This window comes from Podospora pseudopauciseta (assembly GCF_035222475.1).
Source record: "Podospora pseudopauciseta strain CBS 411.78 chromosome 2 map unlocalized CBS411.78m_2, whole genome shotgun sequence".
Lineage (NCBI taxonomy): Eukaryota > Fungi > Ascomycota > Sordariomycetes > Sordariales > Podosporaceae > Podospora > Podospora pseudopauciseta.
The window spans coordinates 2905134-2930541 of NW_026946663.1; the positions used below are offsets into that span (position 1 = coordinate 2905134).

At 53.4% G+C, this 25408-nt stretch overlaps 8 protein-coding genes across 8 annotated transcripts; 2 read left to right on the forward strand and 6 right to left on the reverse strand.

Moving 5' to 3' along the window:
• Positions 1-234: 234 nt before the first annotated feature.
• QC763_207800 (uncharacterized protein) lies at positions 235-2008 on the reverse strand (the record flags this gene model as incomplete). Its single annotated transcript, XM_062909839.1, has 3 exons — positions 235-720; positions 807-1622; positions 1736-2008. The coding sequence occupies 3 exons, from the start codon at positions 2006-2008 to the stop codon at positions 235-237; spliced, it is 1575 nt and encodes a 524-aa protein (XP_062768669.1).
• A 287-nt stretch (positions 2009-2295) lies between these two features.
• SHP1 (protein phosphatase regulator) lies at positions 2296-5145 on the forward strand. Its single transcript, XM_062909841.1, has 3 exons — positions 2296-3526; positions 3589-4016; positions 4081-5145. The coding sequence occupies exons 1-3, from the start codon at positions 3458-3460 to the stop codon at positions 4820-4822; spliced, it is 1239 nt and encodes a 412-aa protein (XP_062768670.1). The 5' UTR covers positions 2296-3457; the 3' UTR covers positions 4823-5145.
• Positions 2343-2791, reverse strand: QC763_207810 (uncharacterized protein; the record flags this gene model as incomplete). The annotated part of the gene is made up of 2 exons (XM_062909840.1): positions 2343-2447; positions 2519-2791. The coding sequence occupies 2 exons, from the start codon at positions 2789-2791 to the stop codon at positions 2343-2345; spliced, it is 378 nt and encodes a 125-aa protein (XP_062768671.1).
• Positions 5146-5231: 86 nt separating the features above from the next.
• On the reverse strand, positions 5232-6899 carry GTR1 (GTP-binding protein gtr1; the record flags this gene model as incomplete). The annotated part of the gene is made up of 2 exons (XM_062909842.1): positions 6322-6899; positions 5232-6261 (listed from the first exon to the last, which is right to left on the reverse strand). The coding sequence occupies exons 1-2, from the start codon at positions 6528-6530 to the stop codon at positions 5232-5234; spliced, it is 1239 nt and encodes a 412-aa protein (XP_062768672.1). The 5' UTR covers positions 6531-6899.
• On the forward strand, positions 6761-9127 carry QC763_207840 (uncharacterized protein). Its single transcript, XM_062909843.1, has 3 exons — positions 6761-8465; positions 8523-8597; positions 8933-9127. Exons 1-3 carry the CDS (start codon positions 7739-7741, stop codon positions 9025-9027), a joined length of 897 nt encoding a protein of 298 aa, XP_062768673.1. The 5' UTR covers positions 6761-7738; the 3' UTR covers positions 9028-9127.
• On the reverse strand, positions 9099-13454 carry QC763_207850 (uncharacterized protein; the record flags this gene model as incomplete). Its single annotated transcript, XM_062909844.1, has 2 exons — positions 9099-11917; positions 11971-13454. 2 exons carry the CDS (start codon positions 13452-13454, stop codon positions 9313-9315), a joined length of 4089 nt encoding a protein of 1362 aa, XP_062768674.1. The 3' UTR covers positions 9099-9312.
• Positions 13455-14320: 866 nt separating this feature from the next.
• On the reverse strand, positions 14321-16448 carry QC763_207860 (uncharacterized protein; the record flags this gene model as incomplete). Its single annotated transcript, XM_062909845.1, has 5 exons — positions 15741-16448; positions 15168-15685; positions 14785-15106; positions 14587-14729; positions 14321-14506 (listed from the first exon to the last, which is right to left on the reverse strand). Exons 1-5 carry the CDS (start codon positions 16279-16281, stop codon positions 14321-14323), a joined length of 1710 nt encoding a protein of 569 aa, XP_062768675.1. The 5' UTR covers positions 16282-16448.
• Positions 16449-16786: 338 nt separating this feature from the next.
• Positions 16787-25048, reverse strand: QC763_207870 (NRPS protein). Its single transcript, XM_062909846.1, has 2 exons — positions 19426-25048; positions 16787-19370 (listed from the first exon to the last, which is right to left on the reverse strand). Exons 1-2 carry the CDS (start codon positions 24893-24895, stop codon positions 17074-17076), a joined length of 7767 nt encoding a protein of 2588 aa, XP_062768676.1. The 5' UTR covers positions 24896-25048; the 3' UTR covers positions 16787-17073.
• Positions 25049-25408: the final 360 nt, after the last annotated feature.

The window sequence follows — 25408 nt, forward strand, 5'->3', positions numbered from 1 at the left end:
TCATGGTTCCGTCCCAATCACTCATGCAGAAACACTTGGTAGATCATTGCATCAAGCAGCCACAACCTCTCGCCATCAAGATGATCTGCGCTTTGCATATGACCTCTCCCCCACCTCTGGTCAGGTTAGCAATATCGCCGATAGTATACAATAGATAGGGCGCAATAAAAGTACAAGCTGTCGTTGGATATATTTACAAAGGTATTAACAAGTTACCATGTCAGAATGAAGGACTCATTCCTCCTGGCCCCTCGCCCTTTTCCTATTCCTCCTCGCCAACAGCCTTTCCTTCTCCTCCAGAGCCCTCTTCGCCTCATACTCCTGCGCCTTGGCAAACGTAGCCTTGTGAGTAGAGTTATCCTGCCATTGCTCAAGCTTCTGCTGCGCAGCCGCCTTGGTCGACTTCAAGCTCTCAAAAAGGGTCTCCTTTTGTGGCACCACGGTCCCCTTGGTATCCAGAGTTCTCGGGGCCTGGTACGCTCCGCCAATAGGGGTCCTATGGTGGCCCCCAAAGACCACTGGTCTCAAACCGATTATCTTGCGGAACCAGTTCTGATACGTGAGCCACTGCTGTCCAAACTGCAGGAAAGTAGAGATCGCAAAGTAGAGTTGGAGACCGGCGGGCAAGAAAATGCTCACACCGAGGGTGATTGGCGCTGCGACCATGGTCATGATCTTCATGGTTCCTTGCTGCGAGGAGGCCATGTACGGGAGTGGTACCTAGATAGATCACAACAATTAGCTCAACACCATCTGACAAAAAAAAAACCCTCCCCAAAAAAACCAGCGCTGTGGGAACAACATACCCTCATACTAGCAATCATCAACCCAGCACCCACAATCGGCAAAATAAACAACGGATCCGACACGGTCAAATCATTAAACCACAACGCCCCCCCCGTCTCCATCGACGGCACCGGCAAATCAGCCATTCCCCTGATCAACCTAAACATCCCAAAGCCCACGGGAATCTGCACCAAGGCCGGAACACTCGCAGGCAGCATCTTGTACCCCACCGCCCGTCTCATTGCCTTCATCTTATTCCTCTTATCCAACATGGCATACTGATCCGCCTGGCCCCCCTGAAAAGCCGACATGACCTCCTTCTCCAGCTGCTCATACTTGGGATCCCTCTTCAGATCCTGCAGCTTCTGCGCCATTTCCGCAGCCGTAAACATAGGCTTGACAAGAACCGCCCTGATGGCAAGCGAGACAAGACCGATCGACGCCCACCACGGGAGGCCCGTGTAGATGTACGTGTGCTCGAGGATCCATTCCATGAGGGCTGTCGGGCCGAAACCGTAGTCTAGACCCAAGTTCTTGAGAAAGCCGATTTGCTCAGGCATGTTGAGGAGGTCGCTTCCGGAGAGGGATACGGGGGTGGTGTCGATATCCGACAGGACAGAAGGGCTCGCGATCGGATCCACCACTGGAGCAGCGGCAGCGGCGGGGGCGGGGGTTGGGGCGACGGCCGGTTGAGTTGAGGCATACCGCACGGCTGTGAAGGCAGCGGGACCACCTATCCTGCTCCCAGAGAGGACGGTGCGAGGAGTCTGAGGAAGGGATCCATTGCTACGCAGAGCGGTGCCGAACTGTCGTGTTGAGATTCGGGAGGACGACGACTGGGGAAGTTTCAAATGTTAGCGGTGGATATGGGAAGAGGAAAATGGAAACGGCTCAATTGAGTCGAGAGGTCGCTAAGAAACAAGGAAAAGGAAATTGGAAAAGTGTATACCTTTCTGGCAAGGCCCAGCGAGGGGCTTGACCTCAGTAAACCTCTACTTGGGAGCATTTTGTCTCGGTGGTTTCCGCAACGAGGCAGACTCCAGAATCGCCTTCTAAAAGTCGCTGTAACTTTTTTTTTGGTACGTTTCGCTGGCGCACGCGGCAAAGGTTCGGTTGGTGCCCCCCCCTGGTCGCACTGACCCCACAATTGATCAACACCGAACGGCGCATTGCCAAGGCCAGAGCATGTCCTAAGAGAAACTGTGCAGAAGCTGGAAGGCATCAACCCTTCCAGGGAACAAGCCAGAAATGTTGGATGGGGATTCTGAGACTCTTCATTGTTGGATTTTTGGACTAGCTGTTATAGTGACTGTCCCCGTATGGCTGTATTTAAAATGCTCGACGGTAGCACCCTCCTCGCCTTTTGCCCTGAGTCGAGTGTGATATGTTGTTTGGTCACCATATAGTTCCAGTTTGGATCTCTCACGCTGTCCAGCACCAGTGTTCATGCCCATCGGCTCCACCGAGGCGGTGGGCGCTCCAAGCTGATAGTAACCAATTCTGTCGTGTGTTGGTGTATCATGACTTTATTGCTAGCAAATCGACAACCCTCAACATCACTCCAAGCTCGTCAGGTCGTCAAGTTCCCTCCGCCTCGGCTTCTCGACCGCTTCGATACCTGGCCCAATCGGATGCGCTTGTCTTCTAGTAAGAGGGAATATCTATCAAAAAAAAATTACCATGTCAGCAATATCCTTCCAACAAGCACAGGATCAGGCTTAATGTAGCATACCCTTGTGTTGCTCCATCCCAACCTGAAAGCCGCCTCATGAGCAAACAGCTCGCCAAACCCAAGCATCATGCCATTAACGAAAGGAAGAAACAGGTTGATGGCAGCACCGCGGAGGATAGACCAGAAGGTGGGGGGCTGGTAGAGGATGACGGCGGGGGACGACGACGAGGGTGGTGACGTAGACAGCTCCCCTGGGGAGGAATACTGCTCGCTGTCGGAGCGGATCGTGACACCGGACTCGGCCATGGGGTTTGGGGGTTCTTCAGAAGCCATGTTGGTGTGGATTTGGCGTTGAGTGAATCCGGCTGAGATTTGGGTTGCCGGCGACGATGAGACAGGAACACTATGCCGACGTCCGGAGATGCAGCGAAGCACTGGACGTCGCAAAACGCTTGGGCAGCCGACAGGGGAGCCTGGAGTGCCTGCCGGAGCTAGCTGCGTTTGGTTAGGGAAACGGTGGTCGGGGGCCAGATAATCCGGCTTGGCTGATGTATGAGGTGTCGACCGTAGGTGTTCAAGCTTTCTCGAGTACAAGATGCTCAGTTTGGAAACAGTTTCTTATAGAAGCAATATAAAGCAAGTAAATCGCCTCTATACCAGACATTTGGTCGGTTTGAGGGCCCATTTTTCATCATGGAGCTAGGCAACTGTGGTTGACAGCTGAGTACCTACCTTGGACGTCGGCGGGGTCAAGCAACCTGGATGGCGGATGGCGGGGCAATCAGACGCCTGGCCGTGCGTCGTTCGTCACGTCGGCCTTGAGCTGCCTGATGGCCATCCACTCTCCAACTTCCCCAGAATGTCAAACTAATAAGCTTTCCGAGCTGTATCAGCGACACAACAACTTCTGATTCCATCGACTCCGACTTTCCAAGGGACGATAGCTGTCTGCTTATTTCAATCCATCCATATCACGCATTCAACCAAATCACGTTCATCATGGCGGATCAAGACCATGACACGCTGATCAGCAACTTCTGCGACTTGACAGGCGCCTCGACCGACCAAGTATGTGATATTCTCAACACGGCATACCTCGTAGCAAGATCCTAATGTTCGACGCTTTCTAGGCCACAGAATACTTGACAGCGACCAATTGGGATGTCAACACCGCCGCCGCCGCCTTCTACGGCGATCTTGACGAAAACGAGCAAGGCCCCTCTTCCACCAGCGCCGCCACTGCCACCACTACCGACGCCGAGTACACCGGTCCACGAACATTGGATGGCCGACCGGCACCTGAGTATGCTGGTACATCCTCTTCGACCTCAAAGAAGCCCGTCAAGCGTCGCGGCCTCGCGACTCTGAGCTCCATAGGCGGCGGTCGCAACCAAGAAGACGACGATGACGACGATGACGAGAGCGATGATGACAACCGCCGGGGACCCAGGGATTTGTTCGCAGGCGGCGAGAAGTCGGGACTCGCTGTTCAAGATCCTGCTCAGCGGTCCAGCGATCCGAGAAAATTGATCAACGATATCGTTGCCAAAGCCAGAGCGTAAGTGTTGCCACTCTCTGTCGTTGGGTCGCCAGATCTAATTGCTAACTTCTTTCTCAAACAGCAATGCCACCGAGAGTAATCCCGCATCTTCCCCCGCTGCAGGCCCCTCATCGAGTCGCTTCAGTGGCTCTGGTCAGACATTGGGCGGAGATGGCGTAGAGAGTCGCACTATTCCTAGCTCCAGAGCTGCTGGGGCCGTTCCCGAAGGGCCTGCGCAGGAACGGATTCTCCATATCTGGCGTGACGGCTTTAGCATTGATGATGGGGAGCTTCGTCGTTTTGACGACCCTCAGAACAGGAGCGACTTGGATATGATCCGCAATGGACGGGCGCCAATCCATCTCATGAATGTCCGCATGGACCAACGGGTCGATGTCAAGCTCCAACAACACGACGAGAACTACCGCCCTCTGCCCAAGATCTATCGACCCTTCGGTGGTGAGGGCCGTCGATTGGGTAGCCCTGTGCCCGGTGAGGTAACACCAACCCTCTCCCCTCCGGCCGCAACTACGACACAGCCTCAGGCCAGCCAGGCCCTGAGCACCGGAGTGGATGAGTCGCAGCCGACCTTGATGCTGCGCATTCAGCTTCCCGACGGAACCCGCATGCCAGCCCGATTCAACCCCACGCAGACAGTCGGCGATGTCTACAACTTCATTGGACGCTCGTCTTCCTCGCTTTCAGCCCGTCCGTGGGTTCTCTCCACCACATTCCCCAACAAGGACCACGAAGACAAGGGCTTGGTGTTGGGTGATATGCCCGAGTTTAAGAAGGGTGGTGCTGCTGTCGTCAAGTGGAAATAGGCCTATATCCAGCATTGATGACAAGCGCCAGGAACAATTTGGCTTCATAGTATCGGCGTTTTGATGGTTTGGCGGCACTAGACCAAGCGATGGACAACAGTGTATCTGTCGGTTTTTCGTCCCGAGCGCTGTGTCCAGCTTTGAGACCGGCTGGTCTTTTCAGCAGGGGAAGGATGAAATAAAAAGTAAAACCTGCTCATAATTACATGCTGCCTTGTGTTTATTTGCCCAACCATTTTGAACACCTTTGACGCCGCTGCTGTGGTACTATCCCAACCCGTGATCTTTGCACGGGCTTTCTCTTTTCCACCACCAGAAATACAACACCAAAAAAAAGAAAACACTAAATAGTTTTTCCATCACTGAAAATGCCTTTTCCTCAACTGTTTGGATGACCCATCCCATGCTCTCACGCTCCTGGGTAATAACTCCCCGCAACAGCCCTATACGGACTCTGCTGTACCGGCCCCCCGCCCGTAACAGCAGCAGCGGGAACAGCAGCAGCGGGAGCAGCCGCCCCCGGGCCTGGCCCATCCAAAAACCTGAACCACGACCTTGCTGCCGTCACATTCAACTTTGCGCTGTTGAACCTCGCCTCCCCCGGCGGCATACACACCAAGATGTACGTGTTGGCGGTAAACTTGGTGACAAACATGCTAAAGTGGCTCCCCATCTTGTACTCAAACTCGGAGAACTGCTCGGCGTTGCGCGGCGTGCCCGTGAACTTGCTGCAGGTGTGCTTCCACGACTTGAGGATATTCGACATGCGCTCGAAGCGGTCGCCGTAGGGGTTCTTATCCCCCTCGTGGGAGGCCCACTTTGACACGACAAGAAACGAAGTCCGCTCGAACAGGAGGATCTCGTCGGCTTCGATGGCGACGCCGAGGGAGGCGAGCTGGGCTTCAATGACGGCCAGGTTCGGGACGAGGTCGTGGATGATAGACGCCCAGGCCTTGTAGAGGGACTGGTCCCAGATGGAGGTTGCAAAGAGCTGCATTTCTGGCTCGAGGTCGTCGGCTGGGTGGGTAGGGGTGAGGGCGGTTGGGGAGGGGGAGTGTTGGGCGAGGGAGCCTTTTCTGATTATCGCGACTGCCTCCGAGGTTTTTTTCCGGACGAGGGCGGCTCGTTGGACGAAGACTTCTTCTCTCATTTGGGGGGGGATGAGGTCCATTTTGTGGATTAGGACAAAGATTTGGGCTTCGCGGGAGTATTGGACCAGTGCCGAGATGATGTTGACGTAGGTTGCGAGGTCGCGCTCTACGTCTCGGGATTCAATGTCGAAGATGTAGATGAGGACGCCGACGTTGGAGAAGACGTGGGCGCGCTGCTGGGAAAGGTAGTTTTCCATAAAGGCTTCTTGTCCGCCGCAGTCCCAGAGGTTGAGGGTGAGGTTGCCGAGGAATTTGACGTGGGAGAGGTCGATGTCTATTGTTGCACCTCTATCTTTGGGTCAGTAATTCATGTCTTGGGTGAGAGTGACAGGGGGGAAGAGAACATACAATCGGCGGGTATCGCGGGCGAGGTAATTGGAGAAGATGATGCTTCTCATACTGGATTTTCCGGAGCCGCTTTTGCCCATGAGGAGGACCTTTTGCTTCTTGACTTTTTTGAGCTGAGTTTGTGTTTTTGGAATTCCCCCTCCCCCTGATGAGCCATCTGTCACCCCCGCGGTGCCACCGCCCCCTGTTGTCGTCTCCAGGCCTGACATTGTGTTTGTTGGGTGTGCTACCTCATGTGTGATATTTGTGTATGGGTTGCTGAACAAGTCCAGCCCTGACTAATTGAGATAATGTGAATGATTGAAGCGGTCGCGATGAGTGAAGTGGTTGTTTGTGAGAGCAGGCATGGATGAGCGGCTGGGTACGGGAGCTGATTGAGGATCCACCTGGGGAGCGGGCCGACAGGGATCATCAGTGCAACTGAGCTAACTGTAAGGGGTTTGGTGGTATGGATCAACGACGGGAGCTTAGCCTCACGTGACGAAATACGTCACTGCTTACTTTTGCTTAGCTCACGACGTTGCGATTCTTCAGCCTTCACTTGTCTCATGGGAGTGAACTCGGAGCCTGTATCATATTTGACTCTTTGAGCTAATTTCAGGTACTCCATGAAAAGGGTGAATGAAATGACCAGCTGTTTTGGATCAGGCAAAGCCACACTCTGGCATCAGTCGACCATTCAAGCAGGCAGCTGTCCAGGTACTGTCCAAGTAGGTTTTTCATGTCTCAACTGTCTTCACCATCTGAATCGTCTTTCGATCTTTCTACGAGAATCTTGATCTACTCACTTCTTGCCTGCTCGACAAAGCTGGTAGAGTCTAGACCAAGCAGTGTGAATGAGCATTCCAGGTGTTGCTGAGCAACCTGCCCCCTTTGCTCCTTTCATGCCATTCTTTCAACTCAGCCTCCTCACTTGGACATGCCAGTTGCCAGGATGGCGAAAATCAAATGGTTTCAAATACAGACCTGGAGTCAGGCTTTCAGTCACCGTGTTGGTTCCCGTGATATGCATTGCTGTCATTCTGTTTCAACTGGAGTGAGGGGACAGAGCATAAAGGCAACCTAGTCTTGTATGCAATCGAACCTTCCGTTGAACTGAAGATATTCACCCCGCAACACCGACTCCAGTAAATAGCACTAGCTTTCACGTTGTTTGTGTCTCTTGGGTGTCGGCGACTTTGCAGTGAATTACCAGTTCCACCAACACGCCGATTCACTGCAACAATTTGGCTCTGTTTGTCTGCCGTGACTATATAAGCGATTTCTCATCTTCAACGGCCTCTTCTCTTCCTCTTCCTCTTACCAGTGTCGATATACGAGCAATATTAACGACTCAACTTCGAACCTAACCGGCAATCTACTCACAAACATTCTCTGGAGATACTCAAACCTACCTCTCCACACTTTCACCAACACCATGATGCCCCAGCTCCTCTACCCAGGCCTCACCAGCCTCCTCTTCCTCCTCTTTGCCCTTCAGATCTCAGCCCACATGATGATCTCCTCACCACCACCCCTCGGCTCATCAAGCAACCCTAACCTCCGCTCTTCCGATATCGATTACAACCTGAAGGACCCCCTCTCCCCATCCGGCCTAACCTACCCCTGCGGCCCAAATTTCGACCTCTACTCCGTCTCCCCACAAAGCAACCCCGTCGCAACTTGGGCAGCTGGTTCCAGCCAATCCTTCACCCTGGACGGCGGCGCCTCCCACAACGGCGGTTCCTGCCAGGCCTCCCTCTCCATCGACGGTGGTAAATCGTTCAAAGTCCTTCGCAGCTACGAAGGCGGCTGCCCACTCAAAAGGAACTACCAGTTCAGCATCCCAGCTGACGTTCCGGCAACAAAGAAAGCGGTCTTTGCGTGGACCTGGTTCAACCAGATTGGGAATAGGGAGATGTACATGAACTGCGCCGTTGTCGACATCACACCCGGGTCAGGCGGAAAAGGCGGATGGGCCAAGAAGCCAGAGGTGTTCAAGGCAAATATTGGGAACGGGTGTACCACGGTCGAGAGATTCGACGTCGAGTTTCCCAACCCGGGGGATGAAGTTGCTAGGGGTGGGGAAGGGAATTTTGCGAGCCCGGTGGGGGATTGTGGGACGGTGAATCGGGGGGCGGACTCAGGTGCGGGAGAAGGCAGTGGTAATACCCAGGGCGGCGGTACCGATAGTGGAAGCGGAGGTGCTAACCAGAACCCAGACTCGCCGCCAGCAGGGGACTCGCCTGGCTCAAGCACAACTGATCCGACTAGGCCATCTCAGCCCAACTCAGGAGGTAAGTCAACATCTCTCTCCACCATCTCACCAACCCTCCGATTCTGTTTCCTACCGTCAAAAGAGTTGAAGCCAGCTCTCCCTTTCTTATTCTCTTCTTTTCTTTCTAAGTGATCCAGACTCAAGCTACGTCCCCTCCATCGGCGACTGGAAGCCAGGGAGGGATTTCCCAGAGTGGTTCAACAAGAACTCTGGGATGTCTATCATAGTCTCCTTTCCTTCAGTCTTTATGGCATTGACGCTTTCTTTCCTCTTTCATATGTAAGCTTTGATCCGGTAATCTTTTCTTTTCCTCTGTTTGAGACATTGACTAACACTCTTTCGAAATCTTATTAGCGGTACCTACTACCTCTGCTTGTGGCACAAAAACCGTCACGGCGAAGCCAGAGGGGACAATCGTCTTCACGCGGACATTCACCGTCACTTGGTGAGGAGATATTGGTGGGGCATCAGGTTAGGGCCAGCGAAATTGGACATGTAGTTAACACAAAATTTGGGATGGTTTGGTGGTAATAAATATTGGTATTTCAAAAAGATGAACAATTCTTTTCTCAGAATTGTACTAAACTAAATATTCGTAATTCATAATCATAAAATGCAAACGCTACGTTACAGTCGTAAGACCTATTCCACCTTCTGACTGTACCCTTTGCGCCCGCAAAACACAAGATCTTAAGACGCTCCCATAAACAGCGACAATAACCCCTTTCAGGAGACTACGCCAACAACCTCTGTGCCTGTCCCTGTACCTGCCCAGCCATCCCCCCCTCCTGCTTCCACCTCCTCAACTCCTCCAAGTTAACCTGCCCAATAATATTCCCCCTCTGTGTCCTCAACTCCGTCATCTTCAACTCATGCCTCCCCCTGGCCCCCTCCCCATCAATCTGATTCCTCACCGCATACGCATTCAAGTTCGCCTCCCTCTGCCTCTGCCTAAACTCCGCCTCCTGCAACTTCCTCTGACTCTGAAACTGCAACTGTTGATAGTTAAAGTTTTCCTTCTCCTCCCACCTCTGCCTATGCAAATCCTGCATCTGCGCCAAACTCTTTGCATGTCTCAGCTCCTTGTGCTCTAGCGCGACAGTGTTCTTCTGTCTGCGCTCTTCAATATGCTGCACATGGGCCCGTTGGCGATGAGCCAAAGACGCACTCCGTTTCTGGTCCACCATGGCGAGATTATCGTTATGTTTCTGCCATCGGACCCCCGATTGAACATTCGCCTCACTGATCTTGATCTGCGAGTCGTTCTGATGTCGATCTGCCTTGAGGAAAGTTGCCTGCTGGTGGTTCAAGCTGCGTTCCTTGCGCCCCTGTTGGGAGTGTTCCTCTTTGTACCGCACGCTGCGGCTGTGCTTTTGCTCCTCAATCTGGGCGTGCACCGTCGCCTTTTCCGTCACCCGTCTCAGCTCATTACCGTGACTTTCCTCCACACGACGATTGCGCTGCTCCCAGGCTCGTCGCTCCCGCTCATAATCGCGAATCTCCTCTGGGAGGCCAACAGCATCAGCTGGCTGCGTCTCTTCGATGGTGGCATAAAACCTGTCCTCAACACCGTGGTCCTGAAGCATTTGTACCAAGGCCGGCGAGCGCGGGCCAAGGAGGATCCCTTTCATGATGTACATCGTCGGAGAATAGTGATAGATGCCCTCCTGGAACGTATTCTCGTGACTGTTGAGGGTCTTGTAAAGCAGTCGGTCGAGCAGAACTCGCGTGATGGCCTCGTTGTTCTGATTATCCAGGGCGAGGAATATGACAGTTTTGCCGCGCACCTTGAGCAGAGGGCTGGCATCGACAGAGGCGAGAATGTCAAGACTTTCATCCGCAAGGGCAATGTCATGCGGCGTTGTTGCCTTGAGAGCAACCTCGCCCAGTGCAGTTCGGCCGCCATGCTTCGTGGAGCGATAATTGACATCGTGACCAGCATCGAGAAGCAACTTCATCGCTTCAGGGTGAAAGTTGCGAGCCGCCTCATGGAGACTCCCGTCATTAACAGAAGGGTTATGTTGAAGCAGCGTCTTCATCATATCGATGTCCCCTGCGCGAGACGCGAAGAAGAGCGACGACCGACCAAGGTTATCCTTCACGCTGACCTTGGCCCCGTAGCTGAGGAGCATCTCCACAACATCAACTCTCCCAGATTTGACAGCCACGAGAAAGGGCGTCGTTTTCGAGACCGGGGTGGTGTATGAAAGATCGGCTAATTCCGTTAGAATGTCTTTGTTGTCACAAGAGGCGAGATACTTACATCCATGGCAGATGAGAGCTTCAATAACATCTTTGCTAATCATCTCATCCTTTTGCAACAGCGCCCACATCAGCACAGTGACAGGCTCAACCTCGGCCTGAGCATCCTTTTCTGTGTCACAAACGGCCCAAACAGTAGACTCTAGACGACATCCAGCCCTCACCAGACGATGGACAATCGCAACCGAGTCTCCATAAGACTTGAGAATGAGAATGATCGGCGGGTGCGGCATGCCGGGAAGGGAATGATTGAAGTCGGTAGGCAAACCTGGTTGAGCCATGACGTTGAGAATTTGGAGAAGAACAGACTCAGAGTGGTGAGCCATAATGGCGGCAGAAAGAGCCAGTGTTGCGGAAGTGGCATCGGCTTTTTGCTTCAGCAAGTAATCGAGGAGGAGAGGGTCGCCCCTTGATGCCGCCGTGCCAACAGCCTTTCCGTTTTCGCAGTTTACGTCGGCTCCCGCGGCAAAGAGACTGTCCAGAAAGGCCCTTGACAAAGTAGCTTGATCATTGTTACAAGCGAGCTGGTCCACCACGTCCATCATCGCCCTGCTGGCAATCTGGGGGGAAGCGCCATGTTTCAAAATAATTCTGATAGTGTCGACATGTTCAAACGCAATCCACTGCTTGCCTCGGCTGAGAATAGCGGCAAAGGCCTGTGTAAAAAGCTCCGGAACCTTCCCAGCGTACCCTGCCAATAGATGCAACAGGTCACGTTCAAGATTACAAGCCGCGTTCTTGATACACACGCCATTGTCATGAGTTGGCTCTGCCCCAGAGTCAAGTAGCGTTTTGGCGAGTGCCAAATCCGGTTTTGGTTCCAAAACCACATGTTTGAGCGCCATATTGAGATGATCAAGCTGAAGCCGACTCATGACCTCACCCAACAACGCCCTCCTATCCGTTCTTGGGGCACGGAGCGCCTCCATGAGTAGCGTGAACAAGGCCTTGTAACTGATACCTTGACCTAGAACCAAGTGAAAGGTCTCGGGGCGAAAGCTTCGGATTGCGTAAATAAAGACCTCTCCATTGTTGTAGTTTACCGATGCACGTGTGAGAAGTAGTTGTATCAACTCCCTGGGCTGATGTTAGTCACGCTTCATCAACAGGGAACTGCTGTCACAACTTACGTATTGCCAAAGTCGTTCTTGAACACTTCCACCAACGCTTTCCCACTGGCAACCTCGTCGATAGGGTGGCGAACCAGTAGTTCAACCAGACGGCGTTTCTGATCCTTGTCCTCAGTACCCATCGCCCAGCCAAGCGCGGCACCAAGTGCCTCCGGTGATGGCTCTCGGTCCACAATTTGTTCTGCGATGTCCTCACACGAGGATCGTACAGCGACTTGCAAAGCCTCGCCCTTTCGATGGTTGACATCGGCCTTTCCGTCATACAGGATCAGATTAAATAGACACAGGTCCCTGTCCCTCGCAGCGCTATCGCCACGCTTAGAGTCAGAAACCAGACAATGGACAATGCTGATCAGCGCTTCTGCCACACAGGGACCTTGGGCTCCCGCATCGATCAGACGTTCAATAATCCCGTATCGCTCATCGTTGTCGTTGACTTTCACGGCCTGCGAAACCGCAATCGTAAGACTCTGCGAGGAGGGGTCCAGCCCAAGAAGCATGGCCAAAACGTCCACTTGACCAGTCCGGATTGTTTCCACCAACGCAAAACCTTCGTACTCTTCGGGGATTCGTCTGTGTCGGATGATGGTTTCCAGGAGCTGAACATCCCGCCGTCTTATGGTCTCGATTAAGCCGTCCGTGATCAGGTGTGTCGTCGCTGGACCAGCCGCACCGGCTGCCAAGCACATTCCTACCATCTCATAGCCAAAGGTGTCAAGGTTGTTGGTTGCCTTATTGACAGCTGTGTCTAGAGTTCGTGGCGAGGCCTTCACTGGTCCAGAGATCAATGCCGCCACGAGATCTGGTCGAGAATCCTCCACAGCGCGGATAAGTGCGATACCATCACCGTAGTTGACGTCTGCCCAGTGGTTCAGCAAAAGACGTATGACATCGACCGAGCCATTTGCTACCGCCAGTCGAAGTCCAGTCGACCGGCAGGCCAGGCACGGCAGATGATGTCCCGAGAGGAGAACCTCGATAAGATCCACGTTGTCGCGGAAAACGGCGCCCTGAAAATCATCGTGTAGGTAAACAGGGCTTGCTCCGTGATCCAACAGTGTACGGATAATCGCCAAGTTGCCCCTGGCTATCGCGTGATGGAGGACACTGTCGAGATTCTGCTGGTCGGCATGGGCTGCGAGAACATGGACTGTTTCCGGTCGGCATTTGATGGTGGCGCGGAGAAGTATATCACTCCGCTCATTGTTCTGATGTCGTTGAGCAATCTTGGTCCATGTGGTTGAGTTTCGGCGGCGGACAAAGTTGACGTCGGCACCAAGGGAGAGCAAAGCCTTGACAACCCCTAGCGACCCATCTGACTCTACCACCTCGGTCAAGACCTTGTTGATCTCGCGGTGGCTGAACTCTGTGCCGGCCTGAGATGAAAATCGGTTTCGGAGCCAGCCGAATGTTTGTTCGTCACGGATCTGGGCTCGCTGAGCCTGGAGGAGCTGAGTTGCCTGTTTGTTCTCACTACCGGCCATTTCTACGGCAGGTGCCAGCTAGTATTGGAGGTGTGAGCAGTTTGGACATGTTAAATTGAACGAGAGACCAAAAGCAGGCGGGAATGAGAGCCGGCGGTGGCACGCGCATAGCTATGTATGGGTTCGTCCATGGTGTCCGACAAGCCAACCACGAGGCTCGCGACATGCCGAGAGCTTCTGCTCGACCCGGCAGTGTGGAATGAAGCTGTTCGATATGCAGCACCAGGGGATGTGCCATGCAAGCGGACGATTGACGTGTCCCAGGTGGAGCGGCAGTGGTGATGTTTGGTTGGCTGCGGTGCTTCCCCTACGCGCATTAGCCGCCAGGAACATGAGCTGCGCCGCACCATCCTGACCAACCAGTTGAACCTCAGTGGGTGATGCACACCTCCTGAAGCAGGCACCTGTCAGCCCAAGCACCACTCAAACCGTCGGGAAGCGCTGTTGATGTGTTTCAGGTCGTTTATTGAACGTCGAGTTGTCGACGTGTCAAGCCGAGCCCCCCAAGAGGAGTAAAGGAATACATGACGCTAAATGACGCGCGATAAGTCGAGGCTTGCAACGCGTGCATGAAGATCAAATGACAGACATTAGATGCACCGAGGTGAGGCTCTGGAGAAGCTCGATGCTGGCGGGGACATGGTTGTGGGGAAAGAAATGGTGATGTCACATGTTCAAATCTACCATCATGAGCACTGCCTGGCTCTTTCCTGCTACACATAAACAGCTCCGAAAAGATTGATTGGATAATGCACTGCACTGCAGCAGCTGCAACGTTCTGTGACCGGAAATGGTAACCATGCACACAACATCCAAGCTCACCACCCCACCACCACTTCGGCCCCCAAGTCGTCGAACAAAGCTGCTTATGTCGTGCTCCTAAGATTCGATCCCTTGGCCAGGAGGGCAGCGCACACAGCCGCGACTGCCACCGCAGTAGATGTCGCAAACGAGTATCGAAGGCCTTCAAAGTAGACATGTCGTGCCTTGAGTTGGATGTCGGGCGGCAGGTCTCGGATGGCCGACACCGAATGACGGATCTCTTCGACAATCTAGCAATATCACATGTCAGCTCTCTGCATATTCCACACAGTCCTTCTCTCCTCAAAGTCGCAAAACAGGGGCAAAGTACTCTCCATTTATCTGGTATCTCGCCCAAAGCATCGGGTAACCGAATGCTGAGCGTGGTTTGGAGGATTGCAGATGTCACTGCCACTCCATAGACTGTTCCTAGCGATCGGATCAAGTACACCGTCGAGGCTGAAACGGCATGGTCTGTGATTTGGCAGTAAGTAACCCAATTCACAGCTTTCAGCGAGGCGACACTTACCGGCATGATCGAAGGTAGCTAAAGAGGTAAACAGAATGCCTGGGTAAACAATGCCTTGACCCAAATTTGCCGGGAAGATGTACACGTAGTACTTCCAAGCTGAATCCTCAAAACCGAGTGAGGTCACCAAGGCGTTTCCTATAACCATGAGGAACGCTCCAGTGCGTACCAGAGTGAGGAGCTTGCCCCATCTTGACATGACAACACCGGCTATCAAGCCGCCAATAGGCGTGGCGAGGGATGGGATGGCGAGCCGAGCACCGGCAGCCGTAGCCGAGTCCAGCAACACAACTTGAAAGAATAGTGGAAGGTTGAAGAGGTACTGTTGATGACGATGTCAGCAAAACGTTAGGTCTAGGTGCCTCTCGTGGTCATCAACGTACCGCGTAGGCTGACAACCCAACACAGATATTGGCAAATTCCACCAGCAAAGGGAATTTGCCCTTGATCAGACGCAGCGGAATGATGGGGATGGCCCGAGTCCTCGATTCCACCACCAGAAATAAGACGAACAAAACGGCACTACCCACCAAGGAGGCAATGACCCACGGACTCCCCCATGGCAGCTCATTCCCCCCAAGACTCAGACCAACAAGCTGAATAGAGATGGCCAAAACCAGCAGCAGTGCGCCCGAAAAGTCCACCTTGGTCCAGATATCTCGAACCCCCTGACCCAAGTCAAACCCTCCTTCGGGGTTCTTGATTACCAAGGCACCAACAACAAGAGCAAAAGCAGAGATGGGCACTTGCAGCAAGAAGCACCATCTCCAACCAATACCATCGGCAATAGTTCCACCAAAAGAAGCACCACAAATAGCTCCAAATCCAAACATGCCGTTCTGAAGAGCCTGGTACATACCCCGTTTGCGGAACGGGATCATATCCGAGTTGACAATGGTGGCTTTTCTACACGTCAGTCCAACTTCTTCCGTCCCTCAAACATTATACACACGTACCCATAGTCATCAACCCACCACCCCCAAAACCAGTCAAAGCCCTCATACAATTAAGCAGCACCACATTCCCAGCAACCCCACAACCAAGACATCCCAATGCAAAAGTCACAGTCGAGATGAAGAAGCACACACGGCGGCCAAAGATGTCAGAAACCCTTCCGTACAACGGCTGGAACGCAGTGCTGGTAAGGAGATACGACGTGGTAAGCCAGGAGGCATTGTTCGCCGCATCAAATTCGGAGCTGATGATGGCGTAGGTCGCTGCGGTGATGGTGCCGTCGAATCCGTACAGGAAAACATTCGACATGATGGCGACTTGTATCCAGAGGAACCCCCGAGGGGGCGACCATGTTTCCTCGTCTGGGGCACGAAGGAGGGGTTGGTCGTCTCTGATGCTGTTGAGGAGCTCATTGTCGTCCGTGTCGTGCCTCTCTATATCTGATGACGTCATTCTCGCTGTCGTGATGTCAAGTGGGAAGCAGCCTCTGAGACTGAACAATTCTGTCGCCTTGGAGAGAAAATATTCTGGCGCCGTGATCATGAAAAAGAGCAAGAGGAGCCAAGATTTTCAAACGCAGCATGGCGATGGTGTGCGAGCAAGGGTAGGGTCAGTTGTCTCGATATATGCATACATGCGATAAAGCGATTACAACAACCTCCCTTTCCGCAGAGTTGAGTCACGCCGGGGGATACCTGCATTCTAATTGCATTTGGATGCTACCTACATTTATGTGTGGGTGTTCATCGAGATCATACCTCATGTAAATATTAATAACTCGCAGCCGGTCTCGGACAAACCCCCACGACCCCCTCTCTCTAACATGCATAACAAGAGGTTCACGGGCATGAAGAGCTGAATATGGAGAAGTATCTCTTGGTTCAGCACCATGACGGCATCACTCTTTGTCATGAAGTGATCGTTGACAGTAGAGCAGGAACTATTAGGTATTCTGACACTGGCATCAGAATGGGGCGGTATGGTGCGATTCTCAAAACTTCCTTCTTTGTTAACGTCGTTGGTTGTGGTGGAATACTCCTCGAGCCGGCGCAGCATTGTTCAATAATCAGCGTCAGTTGGCCTCCGGTAGGATCATCGAAGCTCTCCTGCGATTTCACACTCGACAACTAGGAAACAATCGCAGATCAAATATGTCTGCATTGAAGACGGACTGCCAACACTTCACACACCACCAGCCAAACAAGAAAAGATGGTCGTAAAAGAATGCACTATTCATTGCAACAGGTAAAAGCAGAAAACCGAAGTCAATATCCAAGGACCAACCAAACCTACGATATACAAATCCAACCTACAACCAGCAAAACATCCTAATCCTTAACCAAGAAACTCCCCCACCACCCCCTTGCCCCCCTCAATGATATCTCCCACAATCCCCAAATACCCCTCCAGCACCCGTTCCGCCTCTTCCTTCCCAAACAACCGTCCATCATACCCCATCTTGAGCCTATGCCCCCCATTCCCATCCCTAAAAACCTCAAACATGATCGCATAATTCACATACATCGTCACCTTGCTCATAGCCATGACGATCCACCTCATGTGATCCTGCTCTCCCGGCGCGGGTTCAAACGGCTGGAACAAAAACAGCGTCTTGGCTCGCTCCGCCTCGGCATGCTTGTAGATGTCCCCCAGTGAAACAGACCCGTTCTCCGTCATGGCCCAGAACCCAGATTGCGTCTCCTTCAGCAGTGTTTGCACGCCTGTTGAGTTGTCCATCTGCGCGCGGAAGGGCAAAAAGTTGGCGCATGTCCCCGGGATAAGCTGGGGGTCGTCAAGGTCAACGTTTCGACCGGTCAAGAGATAGTCGTACGTCACATCTGGGGAGGAGGACTTGGAGAGGCGAGCAAGGAGGAGAGTGTAAGCAGCCTGGAAGACAATGCTGGCCGTCACGCCGGCAGACTGCGCGTAGGCATTGACAGGGAGACCGGTCTTGGCAACAACGACACCACTAACCTTGGGGTCGGGAATGTGCGCGGGGAAGGAGAACCTATTGCCGGAGAGGGTCGACTTCCAAAAGTTGAGCATTGGCTCCCGAAGGCTCGGCAGGTTGGTATACTCCGCAAATGTCTTGAACGAAGTAGGCGAGACGGGCATGGGATGACCATCGCGTAAGGCGGCGAATTGGTCGTCGAAGATGCGGAGCAAAGTCCCGTCATACATGGCGTGGTCGAGTTTGGTGACTAAGTCCATCGTGCCGTCAGGGTATCGGAGTACAAGGTAGCGCACAAACGGGCGGCCAACGGAGAATCGTTGGTCCCAGTGTCTGCGAACAAGTCTCTCCTTCTCCTCGCCATCAGGGGTCGGACAGTCAACCACTTCCAAGTCCAAGATGGGCTTCCTCAAGATAATCTGCACCCAACTGAGAGGGTCTGATTCATCTTGCTTCATGTACATGGCGCGCAAAATCTGGTTAGCCTGCGTGAGCTTTTCTGTCAGGTTGATCCACCGCTCGAGGTTGAAACCAACTGGAAGACGCCGCACTGTCATCAACATCCAAAACTGCTCTTCGCTGTGACCCTGTGTCAGGAACTCCACCTGACCCGGGCCGCAGTGGTAGATGTCTTCCACATCATCATCCGACAGGCCAGAAGCTCGCAGCCTGTCTCGAACCACTTGCTTCACTTCAAGCTCCACCCCCTGATCGAGTGTCAAGTCCGCCATAATTGGCTTGACGCGCTGAGCTTGCTCCTGGAGAGAAGGATAGGTGACAACATCGTTGACGGACAGAGAGAAGCCTTGCTGACGGAGCATGCTGGCGAGATTGATAGCAGCGATAGAATCACCACCGTAGTTGTAGAAGAGTGCACTCAGGCTGATACTCTCTGGTTCGACGTCGAATAACTCCGCCCAAGCATCACGGAGCGTCTTCTCTTGTTCGGTCAACTCTGAGTCGTCAATGAGTTGCCCATTGGTCGTGGGCATTGTCGTCGAGTAACCGGCTAGTGCCTTGGGGTCCAAACCTTCAGCAAGCTGAGCAAGCAGCTTTCTGTTAATCTTGCCTGACGGGAGGAGAGGGAAACCCTTGAAGGGGAGCAAGACCTTGGGCATCATGTAGTGAGCCAGAGACTGGAGTCGATCAAGGATCACGGCGGGATCGACGACGGCAGTCGAATAGATGCCACTGCTCTCGGCTTCCTTGTCTGGCTTCTCAACGGGCACAAAGTACACCACGATCTGCTTCTTGCGCTGAACTTCCGCCACTCCAACAACACACAACTGCACCACATCAGCAGCCTGGCTCAAGATGGTGTTTTCGATCTCGCCGAGCTCGATGCGAAAGCCGTTCAACTTGACTTGGTTGTCTCTCCGGCCCAAGCACTCAATCTCCCCATTCGGTAGCCAGCGAGCGTAGTCGCCGGTGCGGTAGAGAACCGAACCATCCTCTGCAGTCAAAAAGGACTTGGCCGTGATGTCGGGGCGGTTCAGATACCCAATTGCAACCTGGTCTCCGCTGACGCAAAGTTCGCCAACAGTCCCATGCGGGACGGGAACTAGCAACTCTGGGTGCAGGATAGACGCGTGCACAGCTTTCAACGGGCGACCGATGCTCTTCAGATTGCCGTTGGGCAAAACTTTGGAAACAGTCATGAGTATCGTAGCTTCCGTTGGGCCTACTTGCTGTTAGAATAAGGAGCTACTTGCAGTGGTGAAGAGAAAGCAACATACCATAGCCATTGTACACATCCATCCGAGTCGCCCAGACACTCGCAATCTCGGGTGTGATGGGCTCACCACAAACAAGCAATGTCGTCAGAGTTGGCACCCTTTCAGGGGAGATAAGCTTGGAGATGGTGGGCGTGATCATCAACTGCTCAGCCCCAACAGCATTGACACAAGCTGCAAGATCCTGCATCAATGTGTCCTGGTCCGTAATGGAGATGATACCGCCAGAACCGAGGACGGTGAAGACATCGAAGTAGGATGCGTCGAAAACATAGTTGAGGAACCAGAGAACATGCCAGCGGCTGTCGATACCACAAGCCTCAATCATGCCTTCAGTCGATGCCCCGACGGCGCCGTGGTGCACCTGCACACCCTTAGGCAGGCCAGTCGAGCCGCTTGTGTAGATGACATAGGCCAGATCATTCATAGAAGGCTCGGGCAGATCAGATGGCCTGTTCACATGGCGGGTTGTGTCCACTATGTCAAGGTTGATCACTTCGCCAGCAAACGAGTCAAACACCTCAGCGTGCACGCTATCGGTGATGGCGATGGTAGCCCCAACGTCCCGCGCAATGAACTCATTTCTGTCTCGGGGGTTCTTGGGATCGAGTGGAGTGAAGGCAGCACCGGCTTTGAGGACACCGAAAACGGCAACAAGAGTGTTGATAGACTTGCGCATGCATATGGGAATAATATCGCCGGTCCTGACGCCTTTGGCTACAAGATGCCGCGCTAAGTTGACCACGGCGTTGTCGAACTGTCTGTAGGACATCGCGGTCTTGTGCTTCAGGTCGGAAGACAAGCCCTGCAGAGCCATCTTTTCAGGATACTGCGCGATCATTCGATTGACCAAAGTCAAGGCGGTTAGACCAGGCTCTGTGGGACGGACCCTAGACAGAGAGTCCAGGAACTCGACTTCCTCTGTTGAGGTGGCGATGATATGACCGATAAGGATTTGGGGCTCTTCAAGAAAGGCCTTGATCGTCTCGGCAACATTGCCAAGTAAGAAGGAGGCTTTGTTGCGCGGCAAATGGGAAAGGAGACGCAATCTCAGGTGACCGCTCGTCGTTGCCTCTGCTTCGAGCATCGTCGTGTCGCCGACAAAGTTTGGCTCGTAGGGCTCAGAGCGCACAATGGGACCGTCTTGGCTCAAGGACTCTGCGACCTCGCTGTCCTTGATAAGCACATTAGCCAGGGTATCGTAGTGATCGGAGCTTAGGTTGGCCTCTCTCAGGATGTTGCGCAAGCCGAACTGAGCCTTTGGCGCGGTGTCCCAGATGTCGTCTTGTATGGCCCTGGCGAGATCGATCAGAGACGTCTCGGAGTCTAGCTGGACACGGAAGGGGACCGTCGCAATCGTAGGCCCAGGTATGTCGAGAATTCCCTCTACGGGCATGTCACGGCCTGACAGCGTCACGCCAAAAAGTATGTCGTTCTTTGACGTGTGCATGGAGAGCACAACGGCCCATGCCGCATAAATGAGGGAGCCAACAGAGACTTTGTGTGATGCTGCAGTGGCCTGAACATCATGGGCGATGACTGTGTTCACCACGACTGCCTGGCCGGTCGTCTGCCCGAGAATGGTTGATGGGACGCCATCCAGCCTCTTCTGCCAAAACACCGCGAGCTGTTGGTGCTCCTCTTGCTGCAGCTTTAAGACCTCACGCACAAAGTTGGCATAACCTGGCCGTTGTGGAAGCTGCTTTCCACTGAGCGCGGCTGACAAGTCGTCGATCAGAAAGTTGTTGGACCAGTGATCAAACAGGGCGTGGTGCATGGTGACAGCCAAGATGTCATCCTTCAGGCTGGCGAACTGCACAAAGTTGCCACCCAGTTGCATGGATCTTTTCTGGAGCTCTGAATACTCATGGGCCGTTGTGAGAGGAAGGTCTTCCCACGATAAAGGGATGGCCATCTTCCTGATGACTTGGAGGAAGGATGTCTTGTGCGGTACAAACGTTGTCCTGAGCAAAGGCAGGCGTGGAATGAGGCCCTCCAAGGTCAGTCGGACCTGCTGGGCCGATATGCCCTGCAGACGATAGTAACGGCGATAAACATAGGTTGATTTGCCCTGCAGTGCGTCGGCCAAGAAGGTATCCTGTAACGAGGTAGTCGGGTAAGCATCTTCTACGTCGTCCATCTTGCTTATCCTGGTGTTTCGTGGCAGCAGTGACAGTCGCGGGACGTCTGAGTGGGTGTTGTTCTGTGATTGCTTCGCGTGGTTGAGCAGCGCATGCAGAGGAAGTCGAAGTATGTCGCCGACTGAGATTTGGATGTCGTCATGATAGGCCTTGGTTGAAACATGGATAGCATCCAGAGATGAGCCTCCAAGTTCTTGGAAGGTGTTGTTACTGTTGGCGATGCGTGATGCAGGAAGCTTCAGAATATCGGCAAAAATTTCGCAAAGCCGGCGGGTATGGGATGAGAGGTGGCTAAGGGTTTCGTCTTCTGAGGGGGCGCCGTTCGTGTCATGGTGATGGTCCAGATGATGATCTGTAGAGGAACGTAGAAGAGTGGCCCTTTCAAGACGCTGGACGTCCTTGGTGAGCTGCGGGATGTCGACCTTTCCATTCACGTTGAGGGGGAGCTCCTGCCTCAACAGCCAGTAGGTTGGCATCATGTAACTGGGAATATGCTGAGCCAGGAGATCCTTGAGTTCGCTTCGCAAGCGCGGCCATTCCAAAGCTGGCCTCTTCGCAACAATGGCAGCCACGAGTGCTTTGCGGCCGGCGACCTCGGCGGCGACCACGCTGGAGTTCGTGACATCCGGGTGGGTCTGTAAGATTGTGTTGGAATCCCCAGGCTCGACACGCTGTCCGTTGATTTTCACCTGGAAGTCAATTCTGCCGACCATCTCGATCGACCCGTCCTCGTGGGCGACTACCATGTCCCCTGTCCGGTACAGACGACCGGGACCAAAGGGGTTGTCGATGAAAGCCTCAGCCGTCTTTTCTGGGCGGTTGATATAGTAAAGTGCAAGTTGGTGGCCACCTAGACAGAGCTCTCCCGGAACGAGGAGCGGGCTAAGGCGTGTTGTGCCGGGGACGAGTACGAACGAGGTGGTGGTATCGCTTGGCCGGCCGATATTTTGAGGGTTTTGGCCAATGACCATCTCTCGCCTCCAGTTCACCTGGGTATTTTCACTCAGACCATAAGCGTTCAGTAGCTCGAGTTCGTGAACCCAAGTTGGAATCAGCGCCGGATTGATCAGTTCGCCAGCAACTGTCATGCGCTTGAGACACGGGACGGTGCCGGGGGTGAGGAGGAGGGCAGTTGAAGGCGTTACATCTATCACATTGATCTGCATCTGGTTGATGGTGCGCCCAATGTGGACGGTGAGGTTGTCCTTACTGGCCAGACACAGGCAGCCGCCCTGCTTCAGAGTAGACCATACCGAACGCTGGGCCGCCGAGAAGACAGGGTTGTGGAACAGGAGTTGGCGAAGATCAGGCAGTGTTGGGAAGGCTGCAAGGCCGGAAGTTGCTGAAGAATGAATATGAAGAACGCCCTTTGGCTTCCCTGTCGACCCGGATGTGTAGATAACGTAAACTGGGTCGTCAGGTTCGCAACCACGGTCCAGGTTTGTATCGTCAGCCCGGGCAGACTCCGCGATGAGTTGATCGATTATTACCTCACGACCTGGGAACCGGCCGGCTGTGTTTCTGTCAACAATGACAACCTGGGCACCGACATCTTCCACAATGAAGTTATTCCTGTCCTGAGGTGTGTCAGGATCAATGGTCACATAGGCCGCTCCTGTCTTGAGAATGGCCACAAGGGAGATGATGAGGCTTGCTGATCTCTGCAGACAAACTGGAACAAAGGAGCCCCTGCCCACAGGCAGCTGTCTGGCGACCCGATTGCTGATGCGATTCAGCTCATCATAGGACAGAGGACGGTCGCCTTCGAATTGGAGAGCTGGGGCATTTGGTGTCAGGCGCACCTGCCGTTCGAAGAGCTTGTGGACGTTGTCGTATACGGGCCGAGTAAGAGGCTTGCCCATCTCAAGCATGAGATCCAGTTCTTCTGGAGATATGATGTCGATCTCACCAAGGCTGAAGTTGGGATGCCTGACCATTTCTGACAGAGCCATCACGAGATGGTCAAGAACCACCGTCATCTTCTCTGGCGGGATGGATGCGTCGTGTTGTGCAGAAATGGATATGGCATGGCTAATTTGTACCGCGATAGTCACAGGATGGTGGCTGTTGCCAGAGTAGGGCGTCAAGACTTCGTCATCTCCAACAACAACAACAGACACCTTGAAACTGCTTGCAGAAACGGCATCCATGAGTTCGGGAGTGGCGAAGAAGGCATGTGTTGCCGACAACGTGTTGAGACGGTCAGCCTCCTTGATCAATGCAGCTGCAGTGAGCTCAGGCTTCACATGGAGCTTCAATGGATATTCCTGATCGGCATAGCCAATAACAGAGCCATGGCCCTCGATAGTTCTGTCTCTCCCCTCGGCAACAAAAGCAATATCGTGAACCTCGCTGCCCAGGTTACAATGTCGCTCCAGCACCAGACCCAGAGCAGCATACACGACGGCGTGTTCCGAAACACCCAGTTGTTTCGCACATCTTCGGAGCGACGACCCGCTGATGGCAACGGAGCTTGCCGCGGCAGTGTTCTGGAAGGTGCCGGATCGCTCCAGGGGGAAGGAGTGGAGGACCAGGTCGGGAAGGGACTGCAGAGTGTCGGCCCAGAACTCGGCCGACTTTTGGCTTGCTCTTCCCCTGGCAAGCCTTAGATAATGTGGAAAGAGCAGCCTGGGTGCTGGGACCCCACCAGACAAGAAGCATAAGAAATCTCTCCAGAGGTGTCCCAGTGATGTGCTATCAGCGACCAGTTGCGGCAGGCAGAGAGAGACATGGGGTCCGGCACTGGCCCATTCGACGACCGGCATCGCGGGCCCTTGGAGACCGAAGGAGTGGATATGTTGGAGGTTGGCATCGGAGGAGCCCTGAATGTTCCTCGGCTGCTTGAAGATGCGCAGCACGAAGCCGCCACCGGTCTTGTCTTGCGCAACCGTTGCCCGCAGCATGTGGTGCTGCAAGGCGAGGGCATGCCATGCCTCGTGGAGCTGGTCGAAGCTCTTGACGATGTCGGTGGAGAGGTCCAGACGGATGATGGAAGCTCTCTTTGCCGCTTCCGGATCCTTCAGCAGCAGTCCTTGTTGAATAGGAGTGCAAGGGATCTCGGATTCAATCTCGTTGTCAGGCGCCCAGTTACCACCAGCTTGACTGTCGGCACCGATGCCACGCAAAGTGGAAAGAGCTCTGGCTACTTGCTTGTATGTGACGTGGAGCGACATGGTTCGGTTGATTGACTTAGCCGTCACATGAGGCTGTTTGGGGATGTCCAGCCAGCCATGTTCGACTGAAGTATCGATCACGCCCATGGTGGACGGTGTTGTCGACGAGGGTGGGGTCTCCTGAAAAGAAAGTTGAGTTTCTCCTCGGTGATAGCGCATACTGATTGAACAGGGCGAGTTATCACATGAGCTCCATAGAAAGAAGTCAGGAGAAAGAAGAACTGTTGGGTGTGGATGCGGAACAAAAAGAGGTATGAGAGCCCAGATGCTTGAGTTTATATGCTTATATGCATTTTATTTCTCATCTAGGGCTGGCCACCTTCCATACTTCTGGAGACTTACAGGTGCCCCAGGTTTCCTTACCGAGGAACAGATCCCTCAGACTCTTCCCGTAGGGCCAACTACTCACCGTATCTTTTAAGAAACCCAAAACGAATCTTATTATCACACATTGCAACTGGATGAGACTCGGATTCAGACATGTACGACCCGACTACAATGATATATGGCAACCCACAGATACCACATTGTGTCGACATACAATTAAGATCCATTATTTAGACATATTCTAACCTCGAATCTACCTGAAAGAACAGCTATCAAGCTCTTCTGTACGCTGTGAAGCGACGAGCATGTTTCCAGTATCGAATCTTGGAAAAACCGGCATCACCC